General features: G+C 35.7%; 2 protein-coding genes and 1 pseudogene across 2 annotated transcripts; all 3 read left to right on the top strand.

Annotated features, from left to right (window-relative positions):
- Window positions 1-5,966: 5,966 nt before the first annotated feature.
- Window positions 5,967-6,905, top strand: LOC119237969 (olfactory receptor 4K1-like). Its single transcript, XM_037501777.1, has one exon. It carries the CDS (start codon window positions 5,967-5,969, stop codon window positions 6,903-6,905), a length of 939 nt encoding a protein of 312 aa, XP_037357674.1.
- Window positions 6,906-12,860: 5,955 nt separating this feature from the next.
- On the top strand, window positions 12,861-13,799 carry LOC119237968 (olfactory receptor 4K3-like). Its single transcript, XM_037501776.1, has one exon. It carries the CDS (start codon window positions 12,861-12,863, stop codon window positions 13,797-13,799), a length of 939 nt encoding a protein of 312 aa, XP_037357673.1.
- A 3,550-nt stretch (window positions 13,800-17,349) lies between these two features.
- Window positions 17,350-24,500, top strand: LOC119237966 (olfactory receptor 4F15-like; annotated as a pseudogene).
- Window positions 24,501-25,661: the final 1,161 nt, after the last annotated feature.

Here is a 25,661-nt window from a genome sequence, read left to right as displayed (position 1 = left end):
TCTAGTTCTTTAATCCATTTTGAGTTGAATTTTTTGTATGGTGTGAGGTAGTGGTCAAGCTTCATTCTTTTGTATGTAGCGACCCAGTTTTCCCAGCACCATTTATTGAACAAACTTTCTTTGCTCCAATGCATAGTCTTTACTCCTTTGTCAAAGATTAGTTGACCATAAATCTGTGGGTTTATTTCTGGATTTTCTATTTGATTCCATTGGTCTGTGTGTCTGTTCTTGTTCCAATACCATGCAGTTTTGATGATTATGGCTTTGAAGTAGAGTTTGAAGTCTGGGAGTGTGATGCCTCCATTTTCTTCTTTTTTTTTTCAGGAGAGCTTTGGCTATTTGGGGTTTTTTGTGATTCCATATGAATTTCATCAATAATTGTTCTATTTCTTTGAAGAATGACATTGAAATTTTGATTGGAATAGCACTGAATGTGTAGATTGCTTTTGGTAGGATGGCCATTTTAATAATGTTTATTCTTCCAATCCATGAGCAGGGGATGTCTTTCCATTTCTTTGTGTCTTCTATTTCTTTTAACAGTGTTTTATAGTTTTCTTTTTGCACACAACACTAATGACAAAGGACTGATCACAAAAATCTGCAAAGAGCTGATGAGACTCAACAACAACAAAGAAAATAATCCAGTCAAAAAATAGGCAGAAGAGCTAAAAAGAAACTTCTCTGAAGAGGAAATGCAAATGGCCAACAGGCATATGAAAAAATGTTCAACATCACTTGTAATCAGGGAAATGCAAATCAAAACTACCATGAGATACCATCTTACACCAGTGAGAATGGCACATATTAAAAAAACTGGAACAACAAATGTTGGCAAGGGTGTGGAGAAAAAGGAACTCTCCTGCACTGCTGGTGGGAGTGCAAACTGGTCCAACCACTATGGAGAGCTGTGTGGAGATTTCTGGACCTACTAAACATAGAGCTTCCATATGATCCAGCAATTCCACTCCTAGGTATTTACCCAAAGGACACAGAAACATCCATTCCAAAGAACACCTGCACCCCTATGTTTATAGCAGCACTGTTTACAATAGCTAAGCTTTGGAAACAGCCCAAATGCCCAAAAATAGATGACTGGATCAAGAAGATGTGGTACATATACACCATGGAATATTACTCAGCATTCAAAAAAGATAAACACATGCAATTTGCAGCAACATGGATGGCACTGGAAGGGATCATGCTCAGCGAAATAAGCCAGAAAGAAAAAGAAAAATACCGGATGGTCTCACTCATAGCAGGAATCTAGAAAACTTAAATAAGAGACCAGGAAAATGAATAACTATAAGAAAGTGAAAATCAAAATCAACAAAAAACTATGAACCAGGGACACTTATTTGGGGGGTGGGGGGCGGGAGGGGAGGGATTGGGGTCAAAATGGGGGGGTTGCAATTGTATGGGGAATATAAAACTAAAATTTATTATTAAAAAAAAGAACAATAACCATAAGGCAAAAATAAATGTAAAAAAAATCTATGTAAAAAAAAAAAAAAACACCTACTATTTCTCAAAACTCTAAGTGCAATTAGTCGTAAGGAATGAGTCGTGACATTTGGTGTTTAACATGATATTGATGCCAAACATATAATCAGTTATTCTGACAACTTTCAATAATTCAATGAATATCTGTAACCTCAATTTTGAAAACAAATATTGTCAGATCCACACAATAAATGGTCATCACTTTGAACTGTTGGATTTCCTCAGAACTCTGTTCTGCATCACATGATACTTGAGCCTTGGGAAAAGCCAATGGTCATGAATGACCCAATTTCTATAGAATGTCTTTAATTGCTGCACCACCCAGGAGGCCCTGGGGCTCTTTATTTTTCATTCCTTTTCTTGCTGCCTTTCAGCTTCTTTCCTTGGAAATGTGGAGGTCAATTTTCTGGAGTGCCCTTGTTTTGTCCTCATTTCTTGATTTTGGACTTGCCTAAGAAGGTCTCCTCAGAGACAGTACATGACATGTGGTTATTTCTATTATAATCTGCTCTTGTTGTGCTGGAGCCCTGCTGGTATAGTGATAACCTGTTGGAAAAGGGGAGCATTCTATATACACTCCTGAGATTACATCACCATGTTCTGGTAGCTCTATATTTTAGAGTGGTGCAGCTGTCAACTCTTCTGACTTCCTTCCCTGGATGCAGCATTCCCAGTGTATTTTCTTGAAGCCTTCACATCTTTAAAATATGATAAAGTTTTTAAATGATGTACCGGCAAATTTATTTCATCTTTCCTTCACTATGGAGAAGGCTCTGGGTATATTACACCATGTTTACTTTTACCATTCCCCTGCCATAACCATAAGGAAAAGATCTTTCTCAAAATTTTACAGTGAGAGCCATGTAGGTTTCTAGAAGTGAAGCCTACAAAAGTGTGCCACCCTAAAAATAAGGCCCTGTGGAGTTTCACATGCTAGTTCAGGCTATAGATCACAATAGATCACAAAATTACCATTCAAGTGTCCCAACCAGTGGCTTCTCCTCCAGTTAAGCATCTCCCCTGGATCTCCTCTGTAGGTATCACGGTGGTAATTTTCCTTATGACCTCAGTTATCTTATGACTACATAAAAAGTCATTGATTTTCAGTGTCCATGTATTCTCATTGTAAAAATGCAAGTGACAACTTAAATACTCTAATCTGTCAAGAGTAAATCAGAAGTTTCCTACAGTGCTTTTTTTTTTTTTGGCAGTGCTTTTTATACTCATCTCAGCTTCACTGATTATATTTCTTTCATTTATTTTGCTGTATATAGTTCTCAAACTTGTACATATCTGATTGCCTTTCATCTCCAAATGGACCTATTATTTCTGATTCCAACAGTGGCAGATATGTTGGACAGGGAAGATCTGGAAAGGACAGTGCTAAAGAAATCATAAGTGTATAGCTGTGTGAGTTTCCCCAAAATGAAAATAGTCAGTCTACCAACACCCCGGGAAATAAATGAAATATTACCAGCTCTCTAAATATTTTATTGCATTTCAGTGCTTGTGGTTTTTTTCAAGTTTCATAGTAATCACATGTCCTCAGGCTCTCCATTAAATCAATATCCTCCCCCAGAAGATACCTCTCATAAGTCTTCCATTATCCTTCCATTAATGTCCTTCAATCATAACTTAGAGAAATGTCTATAACATGGTTGACACTCAAACTATCAATTTCAGGACTCTGCTCAAGGAACCACTGAGAATGTTGAAACCTAATGCTCCTGAAATTCAACAGAGGTTCAACTCATGGCATTAAGTTGGTAGCACAGTTGCAGCACACTAATACGGGCTGTAATTTGCTCACCTGTGTAACTCATCTAACCTCTGTCCGGATGGAAATGAATCTTAGTGTTCTTTATGACATGGCAAAGATAGAGCAAAAGAACAAAAGTCATATCCTCTTAATAAACAGAATGACGAAACATTCCAAAATTCTGTCTCTTACACATTTGTAGTTGTATATAACTGGACTAACTTGAATCTAGCTTTGAAAAAGCATGATGACCTCAATACCCATCTCTTCCTCAGGGAAAGAAAGAAGCTAAAGATCCCTGAGGAGTATTATAGAGGATTTTTTCCCCAATACTTAGGTCTATTTAAAACAGATTGATGGAAAGTTTCCAAGCTCAGAGGCTATACTTTAAAGAGTATATATGTCTCATGGAGAGTATATTCCAGCTGCACTGATCATAGCCAAAAATTAACTGGACATCATTTCAGACTTAAATTAGAATATAGAACAAGACTTTCAGTCAGAGAAGGACAGGATAAAGAGTTGATGTACGGTAAGTATATCTCAAGCAATCTGATTGTAAAATTTCACTTTCAATGCCTCTCCTCCATTTTAAAACTAAGCTAGTTTTATTTTCTCTCTGGAGCACTTTTTCTATACCTATATGTGGAGCTTAGAGTTCTAAATGTGTTATTTAATGTACTTACAGGAAGGATTATAGGTTTCTCCTCCAACTAATTCATGGACTTCTGAATTGCTACCAGCAGATTCACACACTAACTAAAAGCACTGCCTTTCTACATAATTAGAAGTTCCCAGAAGTTCTTCAGTTTTGCGAAGATGGGTTCTGAAAGACCCTCCAATTTCTCCTGATATTTTCTAATTCCTTTGGATCTTACGTCAACTATATAATACAATTGTAAGTGGAAAAAAGCATTAGTGAAAAATTATCTGGGTAAAGTATCATACAATTTGAAGTTAATGAAACTGAATGAATTTTAATGGAAATCTGTCCATCTTTCCTATTTCTATTGGCTATTTGTACTTGTGTCTCTGATACCTCTTCACAGAACAAAATACTCTAACCCAGAGAACTTACTTATTTTTTTATTCTTGTAGTCTTGTCCACACAAGACTTGATAGGATTCTTGTCCAAGAAGCCTATCAGAAGCCATTTCAGTAGGTAAGTTATACTGCTAGATCACTGTTTACATTTCAGTATTATTAATTTCTGATTTGTGACTCAGGATAGCTAAGCATTCTTGTAATATGACTAGAAATGTGCACATTAAAATATAGATGAGTGCATTAATGTAGTTTATTAGTCTCACATGCTTTTAAAAGGAATAAAATAATTAGATTTCATGTAGGTTGACTGTGAAAAGAACCCAAATCAGATGATACTTATCATATTTAAAATGTCTTCCTTTTACTATGAAAAAAAAGTGAAGAGAGGAAAGAACAGAATCCAATACATAAAATTGTACAAAGATGGAAAGAATTCAAAAGAAAAAGAAAGGTCAATAAGGCTTCAAAACATGAGGAAATTCTGTGACCTCATAAAAGATTGAAAGTATATTCAGTTGCTGTGTGGCCAGGCTACATAAAAGAAAGCAATTCAGACACTGCTGGTGGAAATGCAAAGTTCTTTAACCCTATGGAAGGAAGCTAAAAAAATAAATAAATAAACTTTTTAAGGTTCTTAACACAGACTTGGTACATGATAAGTTTCTGGTTAGTCAACTTTATGATCTCTCAATTTCCAGACTGAAAACTTGTAACAGGATAAAAGACCAAGACATGAGGAAAAACTAAACTGAAAAAAGGAAGGAAGGAAGGAAAGCAAGAAATCTTCAACTTAGCATCTGGTTTAAAGAAAATAAATTTATTTAAAAAGAGAATAATTTTAACAATATACTAAATCGTTTAAGTACAAATGAACTTAGAATTTCTATTTTCTTCCATGAAGGCCAGTCCGGAGTAAGGTGTTTTCATGTACTGTCACTTAAATAAGTCTCAAAAAATAAAACTCTGTTACCAGTGAGGAACAAGGACCAGTGGATGTATTTTAATAAGTGGATTTACTCAGATGAAGGAATATATGATTTTGTATAAATATTGTTGATGAGAAATTCATAAAGGATGCAAATGTATATTTTTAGAAAGGTTTAGATAGCATCTGAGATATTTTTTGGAACATAAATATCTTATTTCAATTCATTTGATATACATTTTTTACTGAGTTCACTGAATACTGCTTCAATTCTATCTGCTCATAAAGATCCACTTAACAATGTGGCTGTTTCTGAGAAGCATGTTTTGCATGATAACAGCCCAGGATTGAACTTGGTAAAATACAGAACCTCAAAATATATTTCAGGGCTATGAATTCTCCTTGCAGAAGCCATTGTTTCAAACTTTGGAGAAACTGTTTATGGAACACATAACTACTGATGCTTTCAATCAGAATATTCTTCTTGTTACCTGTAAGGGTTATATGTCTGATGGTTAAAGTTTTTGGTCTGCCCTTGTATACTAAATTAGCTCCCTTCTTAATCACATATTTAAGAAAACTTTATTTCCAGTTTTGATTATACTGGTAAGATTTTAATTTTGACATGAGAAGTATTTGTCTCTTCTCTGACATCTCAACATTGAGCTTTACTTTCCATTCTAGAGATTCTTATTTCATCTCTTTTTTAGGTTGCATTAGAGCGTGCTGTACTAAATGGAGCAAGCAAATCAGTCTCTGGTGTCTGAGTTCATTTTTGATGGACTCTGTAATTCAAGTGAAGCCCAGACCTTCCTCTTACTGCCATTTTCAATTGTCTACCTCATGACTTTTGTGGGCAATCTTCTTGTTGTTCTTATAATCATCCTTGATCCTCATCTCCATTCCCCAATGTACTTTCTCTTAGCCAATCTCTCATTTGTTGACTTCTGCATTTCCTCAGTAACCACCCCTAAATTGATCACAGACTTTCTGAGAGATAATAAGACCATTACCTTTGAGGGCTGCATGACCCAGATCGTCGGTGTGCATTTATTTGCAGGGGGAGAGATGGTGCTACTTGTGACAATGGCTTATGACCGCTATGTGGCAATTTGCAAGCCACTCCACTACTCCAGCATCATGGACAGACAAAAGTGCATCTGGCTAGTTTTGATAACTTGGATCATTGGCTTGGTGCATTCCACAAGTCAACTGGCTATGGTTTTAGAACTTCCCTTCTGTGGACCCAGAAGAGTGGACAGCTTTTTCTGTGATATCCCTTTGGTGATTAAACTGGCCTGCATGGATACACATAAGATAGAGATGATGATAAATGCTGACAGTGGGGTCTTGGCAACAACCTGTTTTATTATCTTGCTGGTATCCTACACCTATATACTAGTAACTGTCCGCCTTCGCTCCAAAGATGGGGCATCAAAGGCACTCTCTACCTGTACTTCTCATATCACAGTTGTGGTGTTATTCTTTGGACCCTGCATCTTCATCTATCTGTGGCCACTTAGTATCACTTGGGTAGACAAGTTTCTTGCTGTGTTTTACACAGTAATCACACCTCTCCTGAATCCAGCCATTTATACTCTGAGAAATAAAGAAATTAAGAATGCCATAAAAAGACTGATAAATAAGCATTTGGATTCAAGAGATAAATCTTAGATCTTTCATGTAATCAAAAGATTCACTATGTGTACTAGCATTGGACCACATTTTAACCTATAAACTGAGCTCAAACTTTACCTGCTCGTAACTAAAAGCTACAGTTATTCCAGAGGGACTGTCTTTACTCCATCATGACTTAGGTTTCAAAATCCAGTACAGGGCCTCCCCGGTGGCACAGTGGTTGAGCGCTGGGTTGCGAAGCTGCCTGTAGCCTCTGCAGCACCAGTTCGATCCCTGGCTGCTGGGCGAGGTTCCCACATAGCGCTCAGACCTCTCCTGCCGCCCGCTGCTCCCCTCAGCAGTGTACTTTGTTAGTCTGCCCACTCTGCTCTCCCCTCTGGCTCTGGTGAATTCTCTTACCCAACCACGCTTCTGACTGTACCCAGTGCTTGTATAAATAAATAAATAAATATATAAATAAATAAATCTTAAAAAATAAAAACATTAAAAAAACCCGGTACATTTATTCTTAACACTTGATAAGAAAAAAAATAATTTGCATATATATTTGCATAAATTCTCTTTTATATGTTAAAGACTAACAGATGATAATAATGAAAATGATCATTACAAATAAAAATCATAACTACTATCTACTAAACAGTGTGTTATGTACCCAACTTCATGTTAACCATTAAGGTAGTTAATTTATTACTGACAAAGTCACTCTGAATTAGTTATTATTCTCGTCTCTAAAAACACCTATTTATCTACCCTAAGACTAACTTAGCTACACAGGAAATGAAGACTGGATCAAAAGCATACTATATTATTTTATCTGTTTACATATTGGGAAATATATAATATACAATACTATACATATACATACACATTATAAATATTGTATACACGGAGTATACAATACTATATGATTTAGATGAAAAGGTTCACACTTCCTCAGACTTATGTTACCACACATCCACACAAAAAGCACCCATAGTCCTTCCCCATAGATCACTGGGCCCCTTCCCTACTCTGTTCCTGTAGTTGCATGCACTCAGAAAGCAAAATGATGAATGAATCAAACCATATTACTTTTGCCCTTGTACTTCAAAACATAATCGATATAGTTCAATTTATGAAGTCTTATATGTAGATTTAAATTTTGTAATTTGAAAAAAAATACCCAAGGAGAAGCTTTTTTAAATCCATGAATCCTCATTTCTTTCCTATGTATATAAATAATCTTTATGAATATAATGTTACCTTACACTTAAGAAATAAGAAAAGACTGTGAGGATGAGGACAAATATGTGTTGCTTCCAAAGCAGTAGAAATTTAGTGATGACATGAAAACCAATGAGAAACCATCAATAAAAAACACATAACAATTTCATACAAAAAATAAAAACCACCTTAAAAATGAATTTAAAAAGACAAATAGCCTTACAGAGAGGAAGAGGAGATGGAAAAAAAATTGAAGAGGAATTGTTTCACTGACAACAAAATATTAATGGACATTGAGCTCATTAGTAATTAGGGAAATTCAACTTATCATCATTAGAAATAAGGGAAAAGCAACTTAAGATCATAATGAATTTACACTGTCCACCAGTTAAATGGGTAAAAAGAAACCTGGCAATAAATATAGTATTGAGATTTTGTATTAATGGAAATTTTTGCCCTTCTAATGGATGTAAATTGATTTAACCATTCTTCCAAACATTTTGGAATTGTATGGTACAGCTGAGTATATGAATACACTTTTGTCAATAACTGGCTGCTAGTTGGTGCCCAGTGTCCATATGTGGCTTCTTCCTTTTACTAAAGGAAATCCATCCCTCCCTCCAAATTTAGCTGGACACAAGACCACCAGGCTAGATAAACCGTCTTAGTCTTGGCAGGTGTATGTCACTAAATTACTAATTCTGGCGACAGAGTGTGCCAAGAAATGTGTTACAACTTCCAACTCATCTCTTAAAAGACATCAGCTCTAGATTCCCTTTCTGGACCAGTGTTTGGGTCCCAGAAATACCGGAGCAGAATATTTGGGCTCAATAATGGAAACCACATGTTGAGAGATACAGAGCATATGTTCCAACCAGAAAATGCTGTAATTTACAAATTTAAGGAAAAAAAATAAGAGTAATGCTTTCTTTGTCCTACAAATTAAAAAATAAAAGGTAAAAGTCACAACATAAAGCAATTCACTGTAGGGTTAGTCTGTGTACAGTTCTGGAATATATACTACAACAATTTGCTTTCTGTGGTAGCGCTCCCCCGTTACACCATCTCAAAAAATGTATACATATACACACACACATCACACAAAGATTGTAACGTGAATATAGCAAAAAATACATGTAGTATGGTGTTACGATTAGTAAGGAGACTGGACAAAACCAGTTATGTCAGCACCCCATGATAATTCAATAAAATTTCCTCTGATATGCACATTTTACACTCCTACATGATGTATGTCATTGGCGAATTCATTGCTATTTCAGGCTATAGATCACAATAGATCACAAAATAAACATTCAAGTGTCCCAACCAGTGGCTTCTCCTCCAGTTAAGCAGATCTCCCCTGGATCTCCTCTGTAGGTTTCATGGTGGTAATTTTCCTTATGACCTCAGTTATCTTATGACTACATAAAAAGTCATTGATTTTCAGTGTCCATGTATTCTCATTGTAAAAATGCAAGCGACAACTTAAATACTCTAACCTGTCAGGAGTAAATCAAAATTTTCCTACAGTGCTTTTTTTTTTTTTTTGGCAGTGCTTTTTATACTCATCTCAGCTTCACTGATTATATTTCTTTCATTTAGTTTGCTTTATATAGTTCTCAAACTTGCACACTTCCGATTGCCTTTCATCTCCAAATGGACCTATTATTTCTGATTCCAACAGTGGCAGATATGTTGGACAGGGAAGATCTGGAAAGGACAGTGCTAAAGAAATCATAAGTGTATAGCTGTGTGAGTTTCCCCAAAATGAAAATAGTCAGTCTACCAACACTCTGGGGAACAAAAGAAAAATTACCAGCTCTCTAGATATTTTATTGCATTTCAGTGCTTGTGGTTTTTTTCAAGTTTCATAGTAATCACATGTCCTCAGGCTCTCCATTAAATCAACATCCTCCCCCAGAAGATACCTCTCATACATCTTCCATTATCCTTCCATTAATGTCCTTCAATCATAACTTAGAGAAATGTCTATAACATGGTTGACACTCAAACTATCAAATTTCAGACTCTGCTCAAGAAACCACTGAGAATGTTGAAACCTAATGATCCTGAGCATTAAGTCCATAGCATAGTTGCAGCACGATAATATGGGCTGTCATTTGCTCACATGCATAACTCATCTAACCTCTGTCGGGATGAATATGACACAGTGCTCCTTATGACATGGCAAACATAGAGCAAAAGAACAACAGTCATATCCTCTTAATAAACAGAATGACGAAACATTCCAATATTTTGTCTCTTATACATTTGTAGTTGTATATAACTGGACTAACTTGAATCTAGCTTTGAAAAAGCATGATGACCTCAATACCCATCTCTTCCTCTGGGAAAGAAGAAGCCAAAGATCCCTGAGGAGTATCATAGAGAATTTTTTCCCCAATACTTAGGTCTATTTAAAACAGATTGATGGAAAGTTTCCAAGCTCAGAGGCTATACTTTAAAGAGTATATATGTCTCATGGAGAGTATATTCCAGCTGCACTGATCATAGCCAAAAATTAACTGGACATCATTTCAGACTTAAATTAGAATATAGGACAAGACTTTCAGTCAGAGAAGGACAGGTTAAAGAGTTGATCCATGTATGGTAAGTATATCTCAAGCAATCTGATTGTAAAATTTCACTTTCAATGCCTCTCCTCCATTTTAAAACTAAGCTAGTTTTATTTTCTCTCTGGAGCACTTTTTCTATACCTATATGTGGAGCTTAGAGTTCTAAATGTGTTATTTAATGTACTTACAGGAAGGATTATAGGTTTCTCCTCCAACTAATTCATGGACTTCTGAATTGCTACCAGCAGATTCACACACTAACTAAAAGCACTGCCTTTCTACATAATTAGAAGTTCCCAGAAGTTCTTCAGTTTTGGGAAGATAGGTTATGAAAAACCCTCCAATTTCTCCTGATATTTTCTAATTCCTTTGGATCTTACTTCAACTATATAATACAATTGTAAGTGGAAAAAAAGCATTAGTGAAAAATTATCTGGGTAAAGTATCATACAATTTGAAGATAATGAAATTGAATGAATTTTAATGGAAATCTGTCCATCTTTCCTATTGCTATTGGCTATTTGTACTTGTGTCTCTGATACCTCTTCACAGAACAAAATACCTTAACCCAGAGAACTTACTTATTTTTTTATTCTTGTAGTCTTGTCCACACTAAGAATCCTATCAGAAGCCATTTCAGTAGGTAAGTTATACTGCTAGATCACTGTTTACATTTCAGTATTATTAATTTCTGTTTTGTGACTTAAGAAAGCAAAGCTCTCTTGTAAAATGACTAGAAATGTGCACATTAAAATATAGATGAGTGCATTAATGGAGCTTATTAGTCTCACATGCTTTTAAAAGGAATAAAATAATTAGATTTCATGTAGGTTGACTGTCAAAAGAACCTAAATCAGATGATACTTATCATATTTAAAATGTCTTACTTTTACTATGAAAAAAAGTGAAGAGAAAAAAGAACAGAATCCAATACACAAAAATGTACAAAGATGGAAAGAATTTGAAAGAAAAAGAAAGGTCAATAAAGCTTCAAAACATGAGGAAAATCTGTGACGTCATATAAGATTAAAAGTACATTCAGTTGCTGTGTGGCCAGGCTACATAAAAGAAAGTAATTCAGACACTGCTGGTGGAAATGCAAAGTTCTTTAACCCTATGGAAGGAAGCTAACAAAAAAAAATAATAAGCCTTTAAAAGTACTTAACACAGACTTGGTACATGATAAGTTTCTGGTTAGTCAACTTTATGATCTCTCACTTTCCAGACTGAAAACTTGTAACAGGATAAAAGGCCAAGACATGAGGAATAACTACAGTGAAAAAGGGAAGGGAGGAAGGAAGGAAGGAAGGAAAGAGAGCTTGAACTTGGCATCTGGTTTATAGAAAATAAATTTACTTCAACAGAGATTAATTTTAACAATATACTAAATCGTTTAAGTACAAATGAACTTAGAATTTCTATTTTCTTCCATGAAGGACAGTCAGGAGTAAGGTACTTTCATATATCCTCACTTAAACAAGTCTCAAAAAATAAATCTCTGTTACCAATGAGGAACAAGGACCAGTGGATGTATTTTAATAATGGATTTATTCAGATGATGGAATATATGATTTTGTGTAAATATTTTTGATGAGAAATTCAAAATGCATGCAAATGTATATTTTTAGAAAGGTTTAGTTAGCCTCTGAGGTGTATTTTGGAACATAAATATCTGATTTCAAGTCATTTGACATACAGTTTTTCCCTGAGTCACTGAACACTGCTTCAATTCTATCTGCTCATAAATATCCACTTAGCAATGTGTCTGTTTCTGAGAAGCATGTTTTGCATCATAAGTGTAGCATTAGATTACTGCCCTGGATTGAACTTGGCAAAATACAGAACCAAATATATTTCAGGGCTATGAATTCTCCTTGCAGAAGCCATTGTTTCAATCTTTGGAGAAATTGTTTATGGAACACATAACTACTGATGCTTTCAATCAGAATATTCTTCTTGTTACCTGTAAGGGGTTATACGTCTGATGGTTAAAGGTTTTGGTTTGCCCTTGTATACTAAATTAGCTCCCCTTCCTAATCATGTATTCAAGAAAAAATTATTTCTAGTTTTGATTTTACTGGTAAGATTTTAATTTTGACATGAGAAGTATTTGTCTCTTCTCTGACATCTCAACATTGAGCTTTACTTTCCATTCTAGAGATTCTTATTTCATCTCTTTTTTAGGTTGCATTAGAGTATACTGTACTAAATGGAGCAAGCAAAGCAGTCTCTGGTGTCTGAGTTTATTTTTGATGGACTCTGTAATTCAAGTGAAGTCCAGACCCTCCTCTTACTGCCATTTTCAATTGTCTACCTCATGACTTTTGTGGGCAATCTTCTTGTTGTTCTTATAATCATCCTTGATCCTCATCTCCATTCCCCAATGTACTTTCTCTTAGCCAATCTCTCATTTGTTGACTTCTGCCTTTCCTCAGTAATCACCCCTAAATTGATCACAGACTTCCTAAGAGTTAATAAGACCATATCATTTGAGGGCTGCATGACCCAGATCGTCTGTGCACATTTCTTTGGTGGGGAAGAGATGGTGCTACTTGTGACAATGGCTTATGACCGCTATGTGGCAATTTGCAAGCCACTCCACTACTCCAGCATCATGGACAGACAAAAGTGCATCTGGCTAGTTTTGATAACTTGGATCATTGGCTTGGTGCATTCCACAAGTCAACTGGCTATGGTTTTAGAACTTCCCTTCTGTGGACCCAGAAGAGTGGACAGCTTTTTCTGTGATATCCCTTTGGTGATTAAACTGGCCTGCATGGATACACATAAGATAGAGATGATGATAAATGCTGACAGTGGGGTCTTGGCAACAACCTGTTTTATTATCTTGCTGGTATCCTACACCTATATACTAGTAACTGTCCACCTTCGCTCCAAAGATGGGACATCAAAGGCACTCTCTACCTGTACTTCTCATATCACAGTTGTGATGTTATTCTTTGGACCCTGCATCTTCATCTATCTCTGGCCACCTAGTACCATCTGGGTAGACAAGTTTCTTGCTGTGTTTTACACAGTAATCACACCTCTCCTGAATCCAGCTATTTATACTCTGAGAAATAAAGAAATTAAGAATGCCATAAAAAGACTGATAAATAAGCATTTGGATTCAAGAGATAAATTGTAGATCTTTCATGTAATCAAAGATTCACTATGTGTACCAGCATTGGACCACATTTTAACCTATAAACTGGGCAAAACTTTACCTGCTTGTATCTATAAGCTATAGGTATTCCAGATGGACTGTCTTTACTCCATCATGAAAATACTTTTAAAAATCCAGTACATTTATTCTTATCACTTGGAGAAAAAAATAATTTGCATATATATATTTGCATAAATTCTTTTTTGTATGTTCAAGACTAATAGATGATAATAATGAAAATGATCATTACAAATAAAAATCATAACTACTATCTACTAAACAGTGTGTTATGTACCCAACTTCATGTTAACCATTAAGGTAGTTAATTTATTACTGACATAGTCACTCTGAATTAGTTATTATTCTCGCTTCTAAAAACACCTATTTATCTACCCTAAGACTAACTTATCTACACAGGAAATGAAGACTGGATCAAAAGCATACTATATTATTTTATCTGTTTACATATTGGGAAATATGTAATATACAATACTATACATATACATACACATTATAAATATTGTATACATGAAGTACACAATACTATATGATTTAGATGAACAGGTTCACACTTCCTCAGACTTATGTTACCACACATTAGGGATGAGTGGTGACATTTGGTGTTTAACATGATATTGGTGCAGTGTTTGAGCGCTGGGTTGCAAAGCTGCCCGCAGCCTCTACAGCACTGGTTCATTTACCGGCCACCAGGCGAGGGTCCCACATGGTGCGCAGACCTCTCCTGCCACCCACTGCTACCCTCAGCAGTGTACTTCATCAGTCTGCCTGTTCTGCTCTCTGCTCTGTCTCTGGTGAATTCTCTCGCCCCCACCTCCCACGCTTCTGACTGTACCCAGTACTTGTATAAATAAATCTTTAAAAAATAAATAAATAAAAGGGCATTATTCTCTCTGTTTCTCAATCCATTGCTGTTGCTGTAAGTAAATAACCTGGACTGTGCAAGTAGGTAGAAAACAATTTTTAATTGTCCTCACAATCTTTCTCTCCTCTGTTGTCCTTTTGCTTTGTTAACTCACTTTATTTGAATGTTTTTAAGATATGTTGATTTATTCCCTCCCACCTAGTCTTATTTTCATAGTTAAAAGTGTAAGATGGACAGAACATAAAAGATTCTTCAGTGTTCTGATATTTTTGTTAAAGTAGGATATGAATATATTAAATTTTTCATCCCTTTTATTGTCTAATATGAAAACAATGTTTACATTTGTCATTCTATTCCTACTGACACAACAAGAATGAACACGCCTCTTGTCAGATTTATCCAACTACTGTTGCCAATCTGAAAACTCCAGGCTATTTCCTGAAAATCAGCAAAATGTAATACTTATTTAGCTGCTGCATGCCATAGAATTTTCAGATGTCTGTTGTTTCAACTCAGTTCTCAAAACTATTATAGAGGTATTATCTCTGAGTAGACATCTTTAACATGAAAAACTGATGCAGAGGGCAATCCCATTTCTCATGTAGACCATACACCAAGTATGTTAGTGCAGGTAGGTAGAAAAAAAATTTCTAATTGTTTTCACTCAGTGGGTTGAAAGATGCATACTGTTTGGTTCCTATGTCTGTGGCCTTAAACACTGGATGCTGATCCTATACAATGTTCCTGCTTCCTTAATTAATATTGATGAAACTGTTCTTAAATTAGAAAACTACAAATATTACCTCTAAAAATGAAGCAAATCATGTTGGGGATACAGAAACAAATATAAAATTTAAAATTCCATCCCCTGAAAAATTTTTGGGTGAATCTTAAACCTCACACAAAATGCCATTTGGCCTTCAAAATAGATTTTTCTCTATAAAAGTTTCCTGAATTTACTTTTATTTTTCCATGCCAGTCAATTTAGTTTTATTAATAATTTTTAAAACTATGTTATATGAATGTATCCATTTAATCTGCACTGTATTCCTCAACATTAATATGTCTCCATTTAGTTCCTACTATATAAAATGCTGGTAGGTAGTAGCATTGCAAATATATTTCTTTCTTTTGTGTATTTATTTCCTTTCAAAATATTTTTTATAGAACTGCTGAGTTAAAGTCAAAAGATCTCTTATTATTCAGTTGCCCTCTTGAATGATTCCCATTAGCTGAGAATAAGGAATACTGCTTCCCCAATCCCACACCAAAGATGGGTTTGTTGAGGAAAAACTAGAAAAATGCAATTGTTTTTGAATTAGGACTACTAGAAAGGACAAGAAGGGATAACATTCTTATCTTTGCATAAGTGACTGAGCATGCATTTAGCTCTACATCCTTTCTAATTATTCTCTATTTCTTTCAGTACATGGTACTTTAAAATTTCATGATTGCTTCACTTTTAGGAATAACACCAGCATCAGGAAAAAATATCAGGAAAATCCCTCTCCATTTGAAAATTTGTCCTTTTATTTGGGAAAGAAAGTCCTCCACAGATGACATTGTTTTACGTCACATTGAAGAGTTCTGGATTCTATGCCCCATCTTAGACAAATCCATGCCCAAGTAAGATAGAAACTGATTTAGAAAAATCATGCTCTCAAGCTGGAATAGGATTAAATCTCCTAAATTGAGACCACTACCTGGAGTTTCTATGGGAAAGAATGAGAGAGGATAAAGTCTTTCTATAAAGACATTATAGAACTCAAGGGCAGCTGGAGTTATAGAAATGAAGGCATGATAAACAGGGAAGGGAGAGCAAGACAAATGATTAAAAAAATAATATTACATAAGGTATTTCGAATTCAGTTTCATTCTACAAATAAGGAAGATATGGACACCAGTTTCACTTGTCAATCATGAGGATAGGCTTGCTGATGAAAAGGTGACTGAAATGGCTGGAATTTTTCAGTTAAGTGAATACCTAGATGAGTGCTCAGAGAATACATATATAAATCCTTGACAGGAAAAATAAAAATTGCCTGAAAATGAAAGAAGAAAAGATATAATCCCATTTTCATCCATCTAAAATATTCATAGGGCCTCCCTGGTGGTGTAGTGGGTTGAGCACCGGGCTGTGAAGCTGTCCGCAGCCTCTGCAGTGAGGGTTCGATTCCCGGCCAGCCAGGGAGATTCCCAAATGGCGTGGCAGACCTCTCCTGCCTTGTCCTCCGCTCCATCTGCCTATTCTGCTCCCAGCTCTCTCTGGTGAATTCTCTCAACCTCCAATGCCTCTGACCTGTACCCCAGTTCTTGTATAAATAAATGAAATCTTTAAAAAAAATAAAAAATTCTCCTAGGACCCACAGAAGGAAACGCCACTATTTAAAATAAATTAATTAATTATTCATAATATTTTTTCTTTTTATGTGTTCACTCTCCTGATGACAATAATTATATTTTCTTTATTTTTCTAATCTAATTAAGTGATTTTTACCTCTAGGAAATAAACTGGTGGCAAGTAGGAAATAATAGAATAACAGAATAAACTAGTGGCATAAGTAGGAAATCTACTTTGTACCACTGATTCTGACTTTTCATATGTTTTATCCTCAGGTGATTTGATAATCAGCTCACCTGCCCAAGTCAATGGGTATACTAAATATCTCTGTGGTTTCTGAGTTTGTGTTGATGAGATTCTCTAGTTCTTGGGAAACTAAAGTTTTCCTCAATGTGATATTCTCCTTGATCTACTTAGGGATTGCCCTGGGAAATCTTTTCATTTTGTTCTTGGTGATTTTTGATTCTCACTTATATTCTCCTATATACTTCCTGCTGGCCAACCTTTCCCTCATTGATGTGGGTATTTCCTCTACCACCATCCCCAAGATGATTACAGACCTTTTAAAAGAACACAGAGAAATTTCATTCCAAAGTTGTATCACACAGATATGCTTCATCCACATCATTGGAGGAGTCGAGATGGTGCTGCTCATCGCCATGGCCTTTGACAGGTACACAGCGATCTGCAAGCCTCTCCACTACTTGAGCATCATAAGCCCCAAAATATGTTTAATTTTTAATTGTTTGGATGGGTGATTTGAGTGATACATGCTATGTCTCAATTTGTATTTGTTATAAACTTGCCCTTTTGTGGTCCTAAGAAAGTGGACAGCTTTTACTGTGACTTTCCCAGGGTTATAAAACTTGCATGCCTAGATGGAGCCAAGTTTGAATTTATTATTGCTGCCAACAGTGGCTTCATGACCATGGGCACTTTTTTCCTGCTAATCCTCTCCTATATCTTTATTTTGGTCACTGTCTGGAAACATTCTTCGCAGACTTATCCAATGCATGTGTCACATTGTCATCTCATATTACAGTAGTGGTTCTTTTTTTCACTCCATGTATGTTTCTCTATGTATGGCCTTTTCCCACATCATCAATTGATAAATATCTGTTCATTGTTGACTTTACCATCACCTCTGTCTTAAATCCTGCTATGTATACACTGAGGAACAAAAACATAAAAGTATCTGTGCAGGGCCTCCCCTGGTGGCGCAGCGGTTGAGTGCTGGGCTGCGAGGCTGCCCACAGCCTCTGCAGCGCCGGTTCATTCCCCTGCCACTGGCGAGGGTCCCACAAAAAAAAAAAAAAAAAAAAGTAGCTGTGCAAAGAATGAACAAACAAAGACATTATGTCAAATTTTTCTAATTGCACCTGACTTTGGATTTCTAAAACAATACATCTACCCTTTGGACATTTCCAACCAGGCATCTCACACTTAACATGGCCATATCTGAACATAACTACCTTGCTTACCAGATTTCTACTACTTCTGTAGAACATTTTCTTATTATCTTTATCACTATGGTAAAAGTGAAGCCACCATGATATGGGTTATTTTAGCAAACAGCATCACAATATACTAAATGATATTTATAATTGAAATTGTGATCATTTTGATAATAAAAATATAGTGACATCTCTTCTAAACTCATTAGGTTTTGAAATGAGCTACAAACATTCTCTGGTGAATTTCAGGAATCATCACATCAGTATAGTTAGGAACTAATAGCTTTGTTTAGATATTCAGGTTGTGTTCCCTCAGAAAAAGATCCAAAGAAAAAAAATTTCATAGCACTAGTATATCTGGAATTTGATTTTTTAAAAACCATTATTAAGGGAGTTGCATAGTTACAGAGAGAGAGAGAGAGAGAGAGAGAGAGAGAGAGAGCGAGCGAACGAACAGGATCTTTATGTTGAGAAACAATTCTGTGACATGGGCTATGTTACTATGGCTCTTCTGGGACTCTATAAATTCTGTGGCTTAAAACTGCTCCAAATGGAGAACACAGTGGACTATGGCAGAGGACAATGGGTTCTTTGGTGGAGGGAGGGCTACAGTGCTTACACCCGAGGGGCAGGGGGGTTCTATATTGTCAAAATTACTAGCAAGAACATAAAATAATGGTATTTCAATAACAATAAAATATTTTTTTAAAAAAAATTCCCAATTGAAGGGAAAGAAAGTTGGCAAAATTTTTCATGTTCACAGTGTGCATTAACTCCTTAGGGTAGCCACTCTTTCCCAAACAAAATATTGTGCATGTAGGGAAGCCACGCACCAGTCTACAGATAGATTCTTGGGTGCTGGCAGTAGAAAGCCATCTGCTTGTTTGGAAATGAAAAAATGCCAAGGTTTGTTCTACCTTTTACAGATACATAGTACCCACTTAACTTCTCTTTCATCCTGTCGTAGATTTTTTTTTTTTTTAAAGCTGGTGGCTATTTTCAAATTCACAAAAGAAAGTCTTAAAACAAGAGGGACCAGCTATAGCAGCTAGTAATATATTGTTATATTCTTTTCTATTATCCATTCAAACCCCTCTTATCTTCAGGCAGTTCTTTTGCTAATTAATGATGCTTGCCCAGTGAGTGACTCAGTTCATATATGAGCAGTTAGGAGCTCTGGTTAAAATATCTTGCTAGTCTATTGCTATGATTGCTCTTTTACATTTGCCTTCAATCACGCAACCTCCAAATGGTATGTCAGGGGCTCCCTAGTTTTAGACACTTTTCACTGCATCATCCATTAAGAAACAGTAAGCCTGCCTTTACCCAATATGGGCTAAAAATGAGTAACTTATCTTTTCTGAATGGTCTTCCAACATGAAGAATCCAAAGACTGAAAAATAGCTGGAAATACTAGGTTTACTAGAACCTATAGTCTGTTTTGCAAAAAAGTATCCTCTCCACTCCAGCAAATCCTAAAATTGCAGAGACTAAAGCAGAAACTGTTACAGAAATTCATTGGAATCCATGTCAAGAGATATGACTGTTTTCTCTAGCTCTTTGGTTTGCAGTACCATGTAGCTCATCCATGGAGGACACAGCATTATCTAAAGTTCACTGGTTCAAAGTAAATGCCCTGAAGCACACACCCCAGCTCTGCAGGGTCTCATCTCCAAGTTGGCGCTTCAGTTGAAACTTTAACAACTATTCCAGTGTTCTATCAGATTAACAAATCCCAGTTGTGTAATATATGATAGGATAAATCGGTTCCCTAGTTATGTGTGCTTTTGTGCACTTTTTTCACTGACCTAGGGAAATGTTGTGTAAGATTTAATGTTGGAAATCAAACACTGTGAACATATAGATGGTAGTGTTGGCCACTGAAAGTTTCCTACTGAAAGCAGGAAAAATAATGTACTAATAGTCAATGACTTTAAATTCTCATTGTCAACATAAGTTGTCTCCTGCTGAAACCTGATTGTCATTTTTCACTCCATTAAAAAAAAGTAAAAGAAATATTTAAATGGTTCCACTAATAAATTCTCCAAGCATGTAAGAAAAAAGGACATTCTTAACACCTTTAGAAATACATAAAAAAGAAGAAATGGCTTAGGTAGCTAGGATAAAAACAAAAGGTTTAATTGCCAAACTGGACACACAAAAATCAGAGGTATTAATTTCAAACTTTTTTGATAATTCAAAAAGTACAAATAACTACAAGACACAAGTAAAGAAGAATCCAAGACTGCTTCACTTCAGTTTCTTTCTTGTTGTACAATGATGTTTTCTACCTCAAATATAAAATATGAGGTTTCTACTGATGAATGAAAGCTAATCATTTGCTAAAGTGGAGTTATTATGTTCATGAAATATCTCCCTTTTATATTCCAATAGTTACAGAAAAAAATATATTTCTTTTGATGGAGTCCAAGTTCATTTACTCTGAGCAGTTTGCTATGAGCCTAGGAGGGCGAGATATATTCAGCTAGTAGCATTCCATTATCTATCTTTTAATAAATACCCTAGGAGAATATCCAGTTAGTAGTATGTCTTTGTGGTAATTTACCAGATCTCATTTCTTTGTGTTATTCTGCTGTTTCCATTCATTCTCTCCCTCTACCTCTTCTCTTTCCTTTCCCTCCTTCCCTCCCTCTCTCTCTCTCTAACTCTGTCAGCCCCCTTCCCCTTTCTTCCTCCCTGTTTCTCTCTCTCTCTCTCTCTCTCTCTCTCTCTCTCTCTCTCTCTCTCTCTTAATTACAAACAGAGGATGGGTTGCAGATTATTTAGTAATTCTCCCCTTCTAGTAACCAGAATATATTTGAAGGAAAATGAACACTACAAGAAAAGAAGATTATAAATGAATTTATGTATCTCTTCAATGCAGATACAAATAGCTATAAAGCAATAACAAACTAAAACCAATGATATAATCATGACGAAAGCAAGGGTAAGACAGTTTTTTACTTCCAGAATGCAAATTTATTGTAAAATCTGGAAATCAATAGAGGAATTTACCAAGTTAAGAATATGTGCAAGAAAAATCATTTAATAAAGTTCAATACTCATTTTCACTAAATCTTATAGCAGAGCCTTAGCAAACTATCCATAGAAGGTGTGTTAGGTTGAAGAGTATACCAAAAAAAAAAAAAAATCATGTCTACACATAACCTCAGAATGTGACCTTACTTAGAAGAGGGTATTTGTAGACAGAATTAATATAGGGATCAAGATGAGATCTTACTGATCTAGTGTGGACCTGAAATCAAATAAATGTCCTCAGACAGAAATGGACACACACAGAGATACCAGGAAGAAGCTATTTGAAGACAGAAGGAGAGATTGGAATTATACTGCAGGATGCCAAGGAGGCCAGAACCCATCAAAAGCTGGAAGACATGAAGAGAAATTCTCCCTGAACATTAAGAGGAATCACAACCCTGCTAATACCTTGGTTTTAAATATCTGAGCTTTAGTACTTTGAAGGGATAAACTCCTGTTTTTTCTTAAGTTGTGAAGTTTATGAAAATTTGGTATATCTATCCTAGAAAACTAATATAGATAGTTTTAGTTTTAATAGAAGGAAATTTATTCTGATAAAAGGTATTTACACAATAACTCAAGATTCACTGTTGGTAATATATAATATTGAGAGATTAGTAATATGTCCTCATTCTTCCTAGAACTACTTCTATTTTCCATTTTGATGACTTTTCATGAGGAAAATAAGGCAAGAATATTAAAGATTGAAACTTATAAATTGATCTAGTGTGGAAGAAAAATCATTTAATAAAGTTCAATACTCATTTTCACTAAATCTCATAGCAGAGCTTTAGCAAACTATCCATAGAAGGTGTTTTTCATGGACATTACCATGTATAAGTTATCTTTTCCACAGACTCCTAGAGCATAAACTACCTCTTCATAATAGTACTTTGTAGGCTGTTGCCTATCTGATTTCTTTTTCATTCAACAGATGGTAAAATAATTCTGTGCAGGAATTAATGGGGAGAATAAAAAATTATAAAGTAGCTTCCATAGTGTTTTAATAGTAGAGACATAAGTAAAGAAAACTGAGCTTCTACAAGCAACACCAAAATCATAAGATTTTCAGAAAAAGATGACTACAAATGTTGTAATTGAACTCTTATCTGTTATATAACTGAAGAGACTATATAGTACTCACATGATTTTGAATCAAAAAGTATGATATGATTTTCAGAACACTAGGAAGGGAACCAATTAGTTTAAGACAGCATTTCTCAGCTTCAGCATCATTGACATATTGAGTTGTCAGTTTTTGTGTGGGGAGCTATTCTATATGTTTTGGAATATTTGGTGGTATCCCTGCCCTATATTCAATAGTTGTCAGTAATGGAAAATCCCAGGCCTCACAAGGTGACAACCCAAAATACCTTCAGACATTGCCAAATGTTCCTTAAAGGACAAAGTCATCCTGCATTGAGAATCACTGTTTTAAGGATCATTATGGATTTTCACTCAGTTCAAGTTATATGTTAACTTCAATTGTTTAGTATATACCAAGGTGGTTGGTGCACTATAGTGGCAATACCTAAGCAGGAAAGGGAAATACTATATTCTAAAATACCAACTATAGTATAAGTCAATGTTATGTCAATTTAAAAAGTAAAAAGATATCTTGTTTAATATTTTGTTGGTCTTTTTTTGACACTTTAAATATCAGTTGCGTATACTGACCCATCTCTACTTAGGCACCTCAAATTTAGTATGTCCAAAACAAACTCATCATCTGCCATTCTAAGCCTGTTACTCAATGTGTATAGTGGAAGACATAACCATTACCATCATAGAAAATACAAAGCCATCATACTAAGAATTGGTATTCTTAGAAAGAACAGCATGTTCTGATCAAAAACGTTTTAATTTTGATAAATTCATGTGGTCAAAGTCAAATATATCACTTTGAATTGTTATACATGTAGGTCCAATGATGTTATTTATCACTTAAAAGAAGACCCAAAGACAAAATCTGAGTACAAGTCATTTATTTAGAAAAGAATCCTAGAAAACACTGGTTCAAAAGTGGAGACATGAAACATAAATGGAAAGGGTGCCAAAGGAGGGTGAATTAATTGGTATTCCACTACTACGGACAACTGGATTGCAATTCTGCCATGGTCCCATAAGAGACTGTATAGGTTCTATGTCATACTTGTCCCACTTGAGCAGCAAGGAAGCTGTGTATTTCTCTATTGGTGTAAGACTGCTCTGGGACAGCAATACTATGGCAGTTTCAGGCTGCTCCATATAGTGAGTTGAGAACTTTTGCAAACCAAAGTCCTCAGGCAAAGTCTCTATAGTTTATAGTATAAAACAATCTATTTCTCAGGAATATTAAATACAGAGAGATATGTGTGAGACATCAAGAGCATCAGATACACTCCACATCTTCCCATGCTGAGAGATGATCATGCTTTGTGTAAGTTCATTACATCATAGATACTTCAAAAACACAAGTGTTAATGGAGCAAGTGTTAAGGTATATTGTCTTGGCATATGTTCCTAGAATGACATTCATCATCTTCCTCCTCTACAGTTCATTCTAGATTCCTCTTACATTTATACAGTACTTCTACTGATTTAGATCATTTGCCCACCTTTGTATCTTTCTAGGTGAGCAGTCTGGGTCCATGACTACCTTAATTGATGCAATTACCCATTTATAGTTATCATGAATCATGGTAATGCAAGAGAAGTACTGTCTTCATTATAATAAAGGATAATTATCCCTGGCATTATATTTAGTAGCTTCTTTCTTTGCCTGCTTATCTACAAACATAAGGAAACCAAAATGACAAGGGAGCTATTAAGACCTAGGTATACTGAAATGCTTACTCCACCCCCAGAAAAAGGATTCTCCTCAACCCAGCAGAGGTCAAGATGCAGATCCAGAAGCTCCAAGTCCCCAAGGAAGTGATGATAAATTAAGCTACTCTCATCATTACCCTTGGTTTCCAGACCGATGATTCTGGGACACAACACCTAATAATATCTGTTTGTTCAAAGTTTATATCACAAAATAAAGTACAAAATGCTATAGCCAAACTAATTTGCACTTTTACTTGTATCTTTAAAAGGCTACTCTCATGTTCTATCAAACTGACAATTTCTGTTATTGTATACTGTATTGTATATTGCATCACCAGTGGTTTACTTAGTTGTAGGCCCATTATTGTACTTTCTTTGCTGTGAAGTATATTCCTTTGACCAAAGCAGCAATGTTATGAGAGACATTATGTATCCTATGTATTTTTGGGTGATTTAATGAGAAACTGTTGTGAGGATAGTTAAAACCATACCTGGAAAACACAGCTATCCTACTAAGAATAATTCACTATTCTTCAACCATACAAGGGATCCAGTGTGAACAACTTGTTATCAAGTTGTTAACTGAAGCCTCATCAAAGGAAACTATATCAAGGAATGAACATTAATATGTGCTTCTGAAAGGTAAAAAAATCAAGCATGGTTGTAGCTTGCAGCCTTAATTAGAAGACCCTGCTGAAAGAACACATGTAAAGACTTCATCCTTGTCTTTCAGCACTCCTGCATTCGTGAGCCCATTGCACAAGCACCGGAGTAGATTATCAACTCTGCTACTTAACACTATTCATGAATACAGTAAGATAAGAAGCAACAGAAATAGACATTCTTTCTTCCTGCTTTCCTCTGACTAAAAGAACAATTACATTACATCTCAACATGACCTTTCAATTATATTAATCACTACTGAACTTAAATTAGAGTCTAACAGTGTTAAGGCAGGAATGGCCACAGTGCAGGTTTTCTATGTTCCAGCAGACTGGGTAAAGGAGGAGTCAGAGTCCTCAGTGGTTTTTGCAGGTCTTTTATTGGGATTTACCCAGTACACAGCAGGCAGAAGTGCTGGGGGGCCGGGAGGCTGGCAGGCCTCCCAGCCCCCAGCAAGTCTTCACTCTGTCTGGGCTCTCCTGCATTCTCTGCTTCTCTCTGGGCTTCTGTTTATTCTCGGCTTCTACTGGCATCTCTGTGACACCGCCCTTAAAAAGCACAGTCTCAGCCCAGGTGAATCCCATATACCTATGCCCACACCCTAATCCAGTTGCCCGCCATCAGGCATGCATTCAGGACCACAAGGATCCATCATC

This window comes from Talpa occidentalis, unplaced genomic scaffold (genome assembly GCF_014898055.3).
Source record: "Talpa occidentalis isolate TD23 unplaced genomic scaffold, MPIMG_talOcc4v2.1 talOcc4.11, whole genome shotgun sequence".
NCBI classification, from domain to species: domain Eukaryota; kingdom Metazoa; phylum Chordata; class Mammalia; order Eulipotyphla; family Talpidae; genus Talpa; species Talpa occidentalis.
This window is presented reverse-complemented; position numbering and strand designations above follow the sequence as displayed.

What these genes read in the sequence shown, in the direction of transcription:
- LOC119237968 (XM_037501776.1), top strand. Translation starts at nt 12,861, where the DNA reads ATGGAGCAAGCAAAGCAGTCTCTGGTGTCTGAGTTTATTTTTGATGGA.
- LOC119237969 (XM_037501777.1), top strand. Translation starts at nt 5,967, where the DNA reads ATGGAGCAAGCAAATCAGTCTCTGGTGTCTGAGTTCATTTTTGATGGA.